Genomic DNA, 12,003 nt, shown 5'->3' on the forward strand with positions numbered 1-12,003 from the left:
CTGCCACTGCAGTGTCTGTGGGTCCAGTTTTAAACTGCCAATTCGACCTGGCAAGTGTACCCACTTGCCAGGCCCAAACCTTCCCTTTTTATACATGTAAGGCACCCCTAAGGTAGGCTCTATGTAGCCCCATGGGCAGAGTGCAGTGTTAGTTAAAGGTGGAGCATGTACTGATGTGTTTTACATGTCCTAACAGTGAAATACTTCCAAATTCAGTTTTCACTGTTGCAAGGCCTATCTCTCTCATAGATTAACATGGGGGCTGAATGGGGGGTAAATAACATTTAAGTGGAGTTTCCCTTTGGGAGCAGATAGAGATTTGGAGTTTGGGGTCTCTGAACCAACAATTTAAAAATGCATCTTTTGATAAAGTTGTTTTTAGATTGTTAGTTTGAAAATGCAACTTTTAGAAAGTGGGCATGTTCTTGCTTAAACCATTCTGTGTCTCTGCCTGCTTGTGTATTCCCTGTCTGGGTCAGACTGACAGTTGGGCTGTTTGTGAATCTCCACTAGACAGTGACACAAAGGGAGCTGGAGTGTAGCCTGCATATCTTGATGGGCCATCTGGATTAGAGCGGAGGGAGAAGTGGTCACTTACACCTGAATGGGCTGTCCCTGCCCTCACACAATGCAGTCTCCAACCCCCTGGTGTGTGTCTGGGGCCAGGTCTGGACAAGGCTGGATCTTGTGAACAACAGAGACTTTCCTTTGAAGTCTGCCTACTTCAAAGGCAGAAAGGGGTATAAAACCCCAGATTCTCAGATTACTTATGTAACCAAGGGGAACCTCTGCCAAGGAGAAGAGCTGAAGAGTTGGAGGAGGAGTACTGCCCTTCTTCCTGTAACTGTGCTTTGCTGGGTTGGCCTGCAGTTGCTGCTTCTACCTGAAAGAGGACAAAGACTGGACTTTGTGGTATATTCCTGCTTGTGAAATGTCTCTAAGGGTTTGGACTGAGCTTGCCTCCTGTTTTGAAGTTTCAGGGCCATCAAATACTTCCTCTGCCAGCACCTGGACTCTCTGCTGAGACTCCGACCCTGCCAAGTGGTGCCATATCCAGTCCATGGGCCCTTGAAAGGTGAAGGTGGTGGAACCAAGGTGAAAATCCACACACTGGAGACGTGCTAGGAACTTTTCGAAGCACCACCTGCAACACGGCTGTAAAAACAACATGCAGCCTGCCTTGTGGCTGAAATCAATGCACCACCTGAATCGCAGCTGGAGAAATGACACAGAACACCTGCTTGCGGCTGCTGAAAACAATGCAAATTCCATGGAGCCTGGTTTACCATCAAAGCGTGGCTGAAATTCACATGCATCATCACCGGGCGTCAAAAATCAACGTGAACCAGCACCGACCTGAGGTGCCCCATCCAGAAATCGATGCATCGCTCCCTTGCGGGAGAGAAAAACAATGCATTGCTGACTTTTTCGACACATGCTCGCCTGTGCCGCTTTACTTTTGACACAAACCAGATAGTTTGTGTAACGTTTCCCTTGTTTTTTATGAAGTAAGAATCTAATATTTAAAAAATGTATAAGTTTCCTTGTGTATGTTGGATTTTTGTTGTTTTGGTCTTGTTTGTTTTAGATAAATATTGACTATTTTTCGAAATTGGTATGGTATCGATTAATTAGTATTGTCACTGTATTATTGTGTGTGTTCATAAAAATACTTTACACATTGCTTTTGGGATAAGTCTGACTGCTTGTGCCAAGCTACCAAGGGGATGGAGCTGGGTTTATCCAAGTCTGTGGCTCCTTTACCCTGACTACGGTAAGGGTCCCTGCTTAGACAGAGTGCAAACTGGCTGCAAATCCACGATCCCATTTCTAACAAACGGAATGGTGAGACAAGGAAACTTTCTAGGATGGCCCAACTGTCACAGTGGTTGGTGATGCTTACTTGGCACAAAAAAACTATTTTCCCCAATTTACCTTGGGAGGAATGAAGGGTTCTTAGATTAGCTTTAATTGAAGGAACTATTTTTTTTTAATATGGGTATACTGAAACGAAACTGTTGTCCATTTGCACTTCGTGAACTAGTTTGGAAGCCTACTACTCTTGTAGAAGCTGATTTTAGAACGTGCCTGCCTTTGTAGAAGCTAGGTTTACAATCTGGCTGCATTTTTTTTTATGTGGTTTTAGGATCTGCCTTAGTAGTATCTGGCTTTGGCCTCTGCATTTGAAGAAGCTAATTTTAGAATATGGCTTCTTTTGCAGCGAGTGGCTTTGGAGTCTGCATTTCTGAAAGCTGTTTTCAGAATCTGTGTGCATTTGCTAAAGGTGGTTTTGGCGTCTGACTTTGTAGAAGTTGGTTTTAGAATTCCCATTTATATGCGATTCTAGCTAGCCTTACATTAAGAAACGAGGTGCACTCATCAAGCTCAGATGAGTTTATATTTTGACTTCATTTTTCTGTTGGTCTTAAGCATATGGGTTCATTTGAAGCAGCTAGTGTGGCTGTATGTAAATGCGCAGAGCTTCGCTTAGACGCTGTCTGCCTGTGAGCACGCAGTCCTGGTGGACGGGTGGCTGTGCTCCCGCGTGCCTGCCCTAATATTCAGACAGCCCACGTGAAGAGCTGCGTTTACATCTGCCTGTGCACTTGGCTGCTCTACGCCTTGATAGGAGGTCTGGTGCGACTGCGTATGTGCCGGGAACGCGTTCTTGGAGCTGCCGCAGCGCCCTCATATCTGCTACCAGTCCAACGTCACCGGAGCTCATAAATAGCCGCGGCAGGAGCAGAGGGGGCGGAAAGGGAATGGGGTCCGGGTCTGAAACACACCCCATCATGCAGCTCAATTTACGGGAGGGTTCTGTCGGTCCGACTGGTTCAGCCCCATTCCTGGAAGAAGGCTTGGCAGCCAGGCATAAAAAGTTCTGCACGTGAGCTGTTCTTTCAGTCATCCCCTCCCTCCTCTGACTAAACTTCAACTGCAGGGCTGCGCAGCCACGGACAATCTAGGTAAGTGCATAGTCTGCAAATGCTATGGCAGCCGCTGCTTAAAAGGGGATGTGGCCGGGGGTGTTCGGCACCTGTTTCAGGGTGGCATGCTCTAGATAAATTACTGTTTGTAGTTTGATTGACGCCATAGTGCGCGCGCGCTCTCTTTCTTTCTATATATATACATATGGTTAATGCGCACTTTGCAGCTATCTATGTATGACATCAAGGTCTCCACTTCAAACAAAGGTGGGCTACCACAGCATTTCATCTTTCAAGAGTAGTAAATTGGCTAAAAATTCCATCTGTTGCTAAAAGACTCCAAGGAAAATGAATTACCTGTTCGTGTTGCCCACGTAATGAATAATAAAATGCAACAACTAAACATCACTCCTGAGAAGCTGTGTGCTTAATCTTAGCGGCGGAGTTGGCTATATTGACTCTGATTGAAACTATATTTAGATGCATGTGGTACGTGGGTGTGTTGCACTGGTCAAGTGGTAAACACACGATAGCATGTGCTGTGATATCCGCAGACTGCTCTTCCTGTCGTTTATGCATTTGCTGCTATGTTTGCTGGAGCGAGTGCCTTCACTGCGTGCCCCAGTTTATTACAGACAGTTTAATAGGGTGTGCTGCATCGGGTGGGCACCGGAGCGTCAGTTCGTTAAACTTCCAGATTTGGTCTGTTTGAGGGATTTTTTCAGCACTGCTTATCTCCTGCAGCTGAAGCCTGTGGTGATAAGTTGCCCGACCTCGCTGTCTGTATTGCCCAAACCCCGGGGTACGTGACTTCTGCATGAGACTGGCCACTGCTCAGTAATTACTTTTTTTAATCTCTTTATTCTTATCTGTGGCTTTTTCCAGGACAGTCTCTCCAGAGATGTTTCTGCCAAGGAAACAAAGAGATACCCGCTGGGCATTGGTGGATGAGTGAAAGAACATGTCCTTCCATGAGCAGCCACAGGGCAGGCACTCGGCCACCTCGGAGATGCCGACAGCTACGCTCGAAGAACACTCGCCTGCGTTCAGCGCCAACTGCTGCGCTAACTACACCTGGGAGGCACCTCCGGGGTCTGCGGAAGACTTGGTGGCCACCTGCACTATTGGGGTGCTTTTGTCAGTCATGTGTGCCATCGGGGTAGTGGGCAATGTGTACACCCTGGTGGTGATGTGCCACTCCATGCGTTCAGCGGCCTCTATGTACATTTACATCATAAGCCTGGCGCTGGCGGACCTGCTCTACCTGCTCACCATCCCCTTCATTGTTGGCACCTATTTCATCCAGGAGTGGTACTTTGGTGATCTGGGCTGCCGGGTCCTCTTCAGCCTGGACTTCCTCACCATGCACGCCAGCATCTTCACCCTGACCGTCATGAGCACTGAACGCTACTTTGCTGTGCTGAAACCCCTGGACACAGTGAAGCGCTCCAAGAGCTACCGGAAGGCCATCGCTGTGGGAATATGGCTGCTGTCCCTGCTGATCACGCTGCCTATGTTAATCATGATCCAGCTGGTGAAGCGGGACAATAAGAGCATCTGCCTGCCCACCTGGAGCAGGATGTCCTACAAGATGTACCTGACCGTGCTCTTCTGCACCAGCATTGTGGGCCCAGGCGTCATCATCGGCTACTTGTACATTAGACTGGCCAGGACATACTGGATCTCCCAGACAGCCTCCTTCAAGCAGACCAAACGGCTGCCCAACCAGAAAGTGCTGTACCTCATCTTCACAATTGTCCTGGTCTTCTGGGCTTGCTTCCTGCCCTTCTGGGTTTGGCAGCTGCTCTCGCAGTACCAGGAGTCCCTGCCTGTCTCCGCCACGGCGGCCAGGAACATCAACTATCTCACCACCTGCCTGACATACAGCAACAGCTGCATCAATCCCTTCCTGTACACCCTGCTGACCAAGAACTACAAGGAGTACCTGCGGAACCGGCAGCGTTCCTGGAGCAACAGTGGGTACTTCAGGAATCGCTTCCAGCGGATCTCCGGCAGGTCCATGTCCACCAGCAGCCAGCAGTACACCGAAACCTTTGTGCTCGGCCATGTGCCGGCTCTGACCAACGGGACCTGAAGGTAAATAAGTGACGCTACCAAAGGAGGTCAGGCCATAGAGATAAAGAACGAACTATTATGGAGGGACATGGCCTGGTGAATTCAAGGAACAGCTCTACAGGGAGTCAGAGCGTGGAGGTGCGCAGTGAAGAAGTGGCATTCTGACAGGAAGGGTAGCTGCAGGACTTTTAAGTAAACAAGGGAAAGGTCCAGTGAGGGAAAAGGCAAACGAAGGACACTCATAGTAAGTTCAACACATTTTCATAAGCAGACCGACCTGGAAGGTAAATAACATGAAGGTTCCATAGGGAGACCGGAAGGTAAACCACATAAACGCCCCTCATGGAGGCGGCTCTATACCGACACCGGAGGGGAAAGTAATGAACATGATAGTTTTATAGGGAAACCTGACACAGAAATAAACAACATAATTTCTCATTCGTCATAATATACCCGCTCCATAGGGGGATCCGTTGGTTTCACCAAATGACAAGTCCACTGGGAGATGATATGAAAGGTAAACGACATGACCGAGGCGCTTCCAATTCCCTATTCCGTGCATAAATAGCTAATCCAGCCTCTGCACTGTTATACTTGTACTGCAGTATCTATGGGTGAACGGGATTATGTGTACTCTACTTCACGGAAAAAACACAATTCGTCATGGATTAGCTACTCATGCATCAAAAATGGTATCTTGAGAACTCAGTAAGGCAGTTCTGCAGTGAGACTGATTTCGTAAGTAAGCATGACAGCCAGTCCCTTGGGCAGATGGACCCAGAAGGTAAAAGACACGATAGCTCCTAAAAGAGATCTGACCCGGAAGTTTAACAACCTCTCGGTGATGTGGGGACACAGAAACAGAACCAGAAGAGCAACAAAGTTTTAATTCTCTTAAAAATACGATAGATGAGGTACATGACAAACCTACTATGGAACTGAACGTGAAATGAAACCATGCTAGAATTTCACAGGAAGTAATTAATTTGTGATTCAGATTATTCAATGTCGCTGAGGACAGACGATCACACATTGGAGTCCAGTGGCGTCGAATGAACAAACTGCCATCCAGCCTTTCACTGTGAAGGGTCAGCAAACGTTTAATTTGCACCCAGATATCTGCTCTGCCACATCGCGCGCACTCACACCTGTACATGGGTCCTGCTAACGTCGTTTTGTCTTTGTGTATTTGCCTTTTAAACATCCTCTAGACTGCCTGCCCCATTCCAGTGCATTGTCTCTCGAGCTGGCCAATCAACCTTTCGAACTGAAGTCACTTTAGGTATGTTTTGTACATATACGTAAACACATATATTTTTGTGCTTCGTCTGTTCTGTTGTAATCAGAGCGCCCTCTGGTGGAGGGGGAAGAAAAATGACTTTTATGAGCTTCCTCTGTTAGATTATCAGTTTGTTTGTTCGAAGGGCTTCATTGACATTGCAAGGACTCACTCACTGCTTATGCACGTGCGGCGTATTGAAATCTACCAATGTGATATCAGTTATCGAAAGCTCCACTGACTGCTTTTGAAATGAAAAGCAAATAAAAAAAAAAAAAACACTGCGCGTCCGAAAATATAACGTCGCATTTTTTCACTAAAAGCCTCGTTTGGCATTCCTGAGGTAATGTTTGCTGTAATGTTCAGTGGCGTAGCCAGTGCGTCATGGTGGGCCGTAGTCGAAGAAAATAGCTTGGCCCTTCGCTGTAGTTTTAGTAGCAAAATACAGCAATAATCGGGGTGCAATGCAGGGACGTAACACAGGAGGAGGGCCATAATCCTTCAGAGGGCGGACGGGGAGGAGCGAGAGGGGGTGTCAGCCAAACGCCAATGGATATCTGTGAGATATGGCAGCCTCAATTGCCCCTCTTCACATTCTGGGGTGGGGGCATCATTATGCGCGATGCCACTGGTGGTTCAGTGGATCACCATCTGGCTTCTGCCCCCGGTGCAACTGCACCGGCTGCACCAATGGAAGCTATGCCCCGGGTAGCTTTATCCGCGGAACAGTCTGTACATATACAGTGTATCCCAAATTGATCAGCGAGACATCTGTCATAACGACAAGGGTGGTCTGTTTTACAGCGTGGGTGTGCATAGCTCCATGAACTGCCAATTCAAAGAAGACAAGAGACAGCAACCTTTAGGTCTGCATCGCTCTACTTACACCCACACAGTGCAGTGCACCGAAACGGCGGTGAGATACATGGAACCGGGATTCTAAAAACTCCGACCATACGGAGACGTAGTATGGGCAGCTCGTCTCCACGACCCCTTCACACCCATCAGCTACATACTGCGCTCTGCAAGCAAATGGCATGCATTAATTCATTAATTCAATCTCGTGGTTGCCATATATTCTAGACTCACTTATGGAGTCGTGCAACGAAGCCATACGCATGTCTAAATGATACACAAATCACGATACTGTTGGCGTTTATTGTACAGCGCAATGTGCAGCTCAGAATAGTGAACGAATTAGTAATGAGTCTGGAGAATTAATGACATTTCATTAATAGCACAACTTCTTATTTGCTTCTAGGCATTCCTACTTCTTGGAAAATAAGGGAACCAATTACTAGGGAGATAATGTGACTTGCCTGGCTTCACACAATATTGTGAAGTTTAATGTTTGAGATTCACAACTTGGATCTTTTTGTATCCAGTGCTGCATTTCAGCCACCAGACCGCGCCCCTGACTTGTCGTTTGAAGCGTAACTCATGGAACGAATGATGGATGTGTCCTACCAAGAACCCATGCATTATGAGTCTGTTTCCCGTTCAGTTTTTTTTTCTTTTACAGACCGATTCATGTTTCTGACCCTAATTTTTTTCGCCATGGTCCTTTACCACTTTGAGGCATGGTATTCCTCCTAGAGTGTAAAACATGCAAGTGACGTAGAAGATGGGCGAAGGGAAAATACCGAAGTCCAACCTGTTTCTAAAAGTTTCTGTCGTGGGCAGATGAGGGAACAAAGGAAGGGGGAAATGTTTATTTGTCCTAGATCATAACATTTAAGAGACCTGTAGATGCCGGGATTAAAAAGCACGTGGCATCATCACTCCAGAACTGAGACTACATCCCCTAGAGTACATTCCCCTCACCCCGGGAGCCCGAGTGAATATATTTCTGCCAATGATTAGGGGGGGAGGGGTGGCTGGCTTCACGGCTGCTGTTATCGGGATATTTAATCAGTGCCTGTCTACGGCTCCATTCGTTCAATCAAAAGGCGCTTTGCACAAATGATCCCCGGGGTTTATGCGGCTCTCTTTGCTTTGATTCAGCTTTTTGTTTTTTTTAATATCACCCTGCCTAGGGAGCGCTTGAGTGAAAGGTGACAAGAGCAGTCCGAATAACAGCTAAAATAATCTCTTAACTGGTTTATTGCCTGCTGATGACGGCATCTGCTGACACACAGCCACGTGGTGCGTAAGTCCCCGTCCCCTCGGCAGGGTGGGCTTCCATAGGAACCAAACAGCCCACCATGTCCTACACTGGAGATGCAATTCTGGTACATTGTCAGTTTTGGGGGTTTCATGGCTTCAGACCCCAGAATCCAACTAGTCCCTGAACCTCAGAATTCTGTGAAAGTAACCGTTTTCCATTGACTTTCGCTGTAGTGTTTTGTAGCATTTATATACCGCTACAGATACCAATATGGGTCGTTGAAGCGCATTACCGAAAGGATCGGACGCTACATCGAGGGCGAATAACAGGTTGACAGAGAGTGTATTTGTTGTGATCCCATATGGGAGGCATTTTGGCGTCGAGCGTGAGTGACCAGAGGGGTGCTTTAAGCGTGTCTCGGGGCATAGCGCCTAGCAGTGTAGTGGTGGAAGATAGATGAGAGATAGGGACGCAAAGGGAGGTGCTTAGGGTGGGGAGAGAGACAGGTGAAAGAGGCAGGGTTTTACCTAAATGATCTTAGTTAGAGGTAGTTCAGTTTGTGGACATGGAAACTAAAAAATATAGGTAGCTACATTTCACCTGCCTAGCCTGAAAGGGCGGGAGTCCTTTATCTGACTAGTTTGGGAGTCCTTCTCCCTTACCATCTTCCTCTCTCCCCCTCCATTTTCCCATTCCCTTTGTCATTCTCATTCTCCTCCTTTTCATTAGGTGTTTGAAGAAACAGTAAGTTAACAAATGCAGCAGTAAAATGAACTGATCTTTTTTGCGCTGGATATATTTGCTCATGTCTGCACACTTCTACAAGTAGCCAGCCACATACACTATTTATGGAGGGCTGAAAGGGTTGATGCTAGTTCCTAAGCAGGTTGCCCAGTAAGCTGATTTAGGTGCACTGGTTGTAAGTGACATCAGCACGCGGCCAGAATCCCTCAATGATGCCTATGTGAAGACTGTACCGTTGGAAACCAGCTCGCTAAAATAGAATGCAGTAGCGAGAGTGTCACAGGGGAGCTTCATGTGAGATGCAGCTGTGATCCCTTTGAAATCACTCCTCCCTCCATCTGTCAGGCACCACAACTCCAACCTATTGTCCTTTCAAAAGCATCCGAACCCCATCTTCAGTGGGTTCTGTGCTTCGCCCATTTCCGGCAGTGGCTGTGCCTCCCCCGCCTCCACGAGGGCCTGTGACTCTACCGTCTTCAGGAGACTCTCTACCTCTACTCTCTCTAGGAGGAAGGGTCTGTGCCTCTTCCCTCTTCAGGATGGTCTGTACATCTCCCATCTCTAGCAGTGGCTGTGCCTCTCCTGTCTCCAGGAGTGCCTGTGCTTCTTACAGCTTCAGGAGTGGCTGTGTCAGTGCCTCTCTCGCCTCCAGGAGGGATGGTTTGTGCCCCTCCTGTCTCCAGAAGGATCTTTGCCTCTCCCATCTCTAACAGTGGCTCTGCCTTTTCTGCCTCCAAGAGGGACTATGCCTCTCCTGCCCCCAGAAGGGTCTGTGCCTCTCCTGGCTCCAGGAGGGTCTGTGCATATCCCGTCTCCAGGATGGTCTTTCTTTCTCCCATCTCTAGCAGTGGATGTCCCTCCCTTATCTTCAAGAGGCAGGGTCTATGCCTCTCCCATCTCCAAGGGGGCCTTTGCCTCTACTGTCGGCAGGAGGGTGGGTTTGTGCTTCTACTGTCTGCAGGAGGGAGGGTTTGTGCCTCTCCCATCCCCAGGAGGGTCTGTGCCTCTCCCGTCTCCAGGAGGGTTCACTGTCTCCAAGAGGGTCTGTGCCTCTCCCCTCTCCACGAAGATCTGTGCCTATCTCACATCCAGGAGCACCTATGCCTCTCCCATCTCCAGCAGTAACTGTACCTTTCCTGCCTCCAGGAGGGTCTGTGCCTCTCGCTTCTCCAGGATGTGCCTCTCTGATCTCCAGGAGGGAGGGTCTATGCCCCTCCCAACCTCAAGATGGCCTGTGCCTCCCTTGTCCACATAAGGGAGGGTTTATTCCTCTCCGTCTCCCGGAGGATTTGTGCCTCTTCCAGCTTTAACAGTTGCTGTGCCAGTGCCTCTCCCATCTCCAGGAGGGACTGTGCCTCTCTCACCTCCAGGAGGGCCTATGCCTCGCCCATCTCCAGCAGTGACTGTGCCCTTCCTGCCTCCAGGAGGGCCTGTGCCTCTTCCGACTCTCGGAGGATCTGTGCCTCTCTCACCTCCAGGAGGGCCTATGCCTCTCTCATCTCCAGCAGTGGCTGTACCTTTCCTGCTTCCAGGAGGGTCTGTGCCTCTCCAGTCTCCAGGATGGTCTGTACCTCTCCCTTCTCCACCAGTGGATGTGCCTCTCTCATCTTAAAGAGGTACGGTCTGTGCCCCTCCCAACTTCAAGATAGTCTGTGCCTCCCCTGCCCACACAAGGGAGGGTTTATTCCTCTCCCGTCTCCAGGATGGTCTGTGCCTCTTCCAGCTTTAACAGTATCTGTGCCAGTGCCTCTCCCATCTCCAGCAGTGGCGGTGCTTCTCTCATCTTCAGGAGGTAGGGTCTGTGCCTCTCCTGTCTCCAAGAGGGTCTGTTCCTCTCCTGTCTGCATGGGGGAGAGTTTGTGCCTCTCCCATCTCCAGGAGGGCCTGTGCCTCTTCTATCTCCAGGGCGGAGTATCTGTGCCTCCCCCAGCTCCAGCAGTGGTTTTGGCAGTGCCTCTCCCATCTCCAGAAAGTTCTGTGCCTCTCCCACCTCCAGGAGGGTCTGTTCCTCTTCCATCTACAGCAGGGGGTGTGTCTCTCCTGTCTCCAGCAGTGGATGTGCCTCTTCCGTCTCGAGGAGGGTCTGTGCAACTCTCACCTCCATGAGGGTCTGGGCAACTCTCACCTCCAGGAGGGTCTGTGCACCTCACACCTCCTAGAGGATCTGTTCCTCTCCCATCTACTGCAGTGGCTGTGCTTCTCCTGTCTCCAGCAGTGGCTGTGTCCCTCCTGTCTCTCTAGCAGTGGTCCTGAATCTACCATCTCCAAAAATATATGTGCCTCCCCCACCTCTAGCAGTGGCTCTGCCAGTGTCTTTCTGCTTTCCAGGTGGGGTCTGTGCCTCTCCCATGTCCAGGAGGGAGGGAGGGTCTGTGTCCCTCCTGTCTTCAGGAGAGTCTTTGCTGCTCAAATCTTTAGGAGTGTCTGTCCTTCTCCCAATTCCTTCGGTGGCTGTGCCTCTCACAGCTCAAGGAGGGCCTTGCTTCTCCCGTCTCTAGGAGGAAGGGTCTGTGCCTCTCTTATTTCCAGCAGGGAGGGTCTGTGCCCACTTCCCAGAGGGGCTGGGTGCTACCTCTTTCTGTCGGCGTAACGCAAATTGAAGAGGCCCCCTGCAAAATGTGTGGAGGGTCCCCCAAATATTCCATATCTCACAGAAAGGTGTGGTCTGAATGGGGTGGGGGCACCCTAAACGATTGGGATTGGCTGCAGAGGCTTGTGTTACACCATACCTCTCCCACCGTCAGTACTCTCTGCACCGCTCACTGATCTTGGGTGTCTTTGTCTCCCCTCTATAGGCACACCAACCTTCGCAGGAAGGTCTGTGCTTGTTTTGGGTACCAGAGGATGTGTTCTCAAACATTGCCAAGAAC

General features: G+C 49.3%; 1 protein-coding gene across 1 annotated transcript; it reads left to right on the forward strand.

Moving 5' to 3' along the window:
- The first annotated feature begins 2,496 nt into the window (after positions 1-2,496).
- On the forward strand, positions 2,497-6,574 carry UTS2R (urotensin 2 receptor). The gene is made up of 2 exons (XM_069200279.1): positions 2,497-2,966; positions 3,813-6,574. The coding sequence occupies exon 2, from the start codon at positions 3,889-3,891 to the stop codon at positions 5,020-5,022; it is 1,134 nt and encodes a 377-aa protein (XP_069056380.1). The 5' UTR covers positions 2,497-2,966; positions 3,813-3,888; the 3' UTR covers positions 5,023-6,574.
- The last annotated feature ends 5,429 nt before the right edge of the window (positions 6,575-12,003 follow it).

This window comes from Pleurodeles waltl, chromosome 7, assembly GCF_031143425.1.
Source record: "Pleurodeles waltl isolate 20211129_DDA chromosome 7, aPleWal1.hap1.20221129, whole genome shotgun sequence".
NCBI classification, from domain to species: domain Eukaryota; kingdom Metazoa; phylum Chordata; class Amphibia; order Caudata; family Salamandridae; genus Pleurodeles; species Pleurodeles waltl.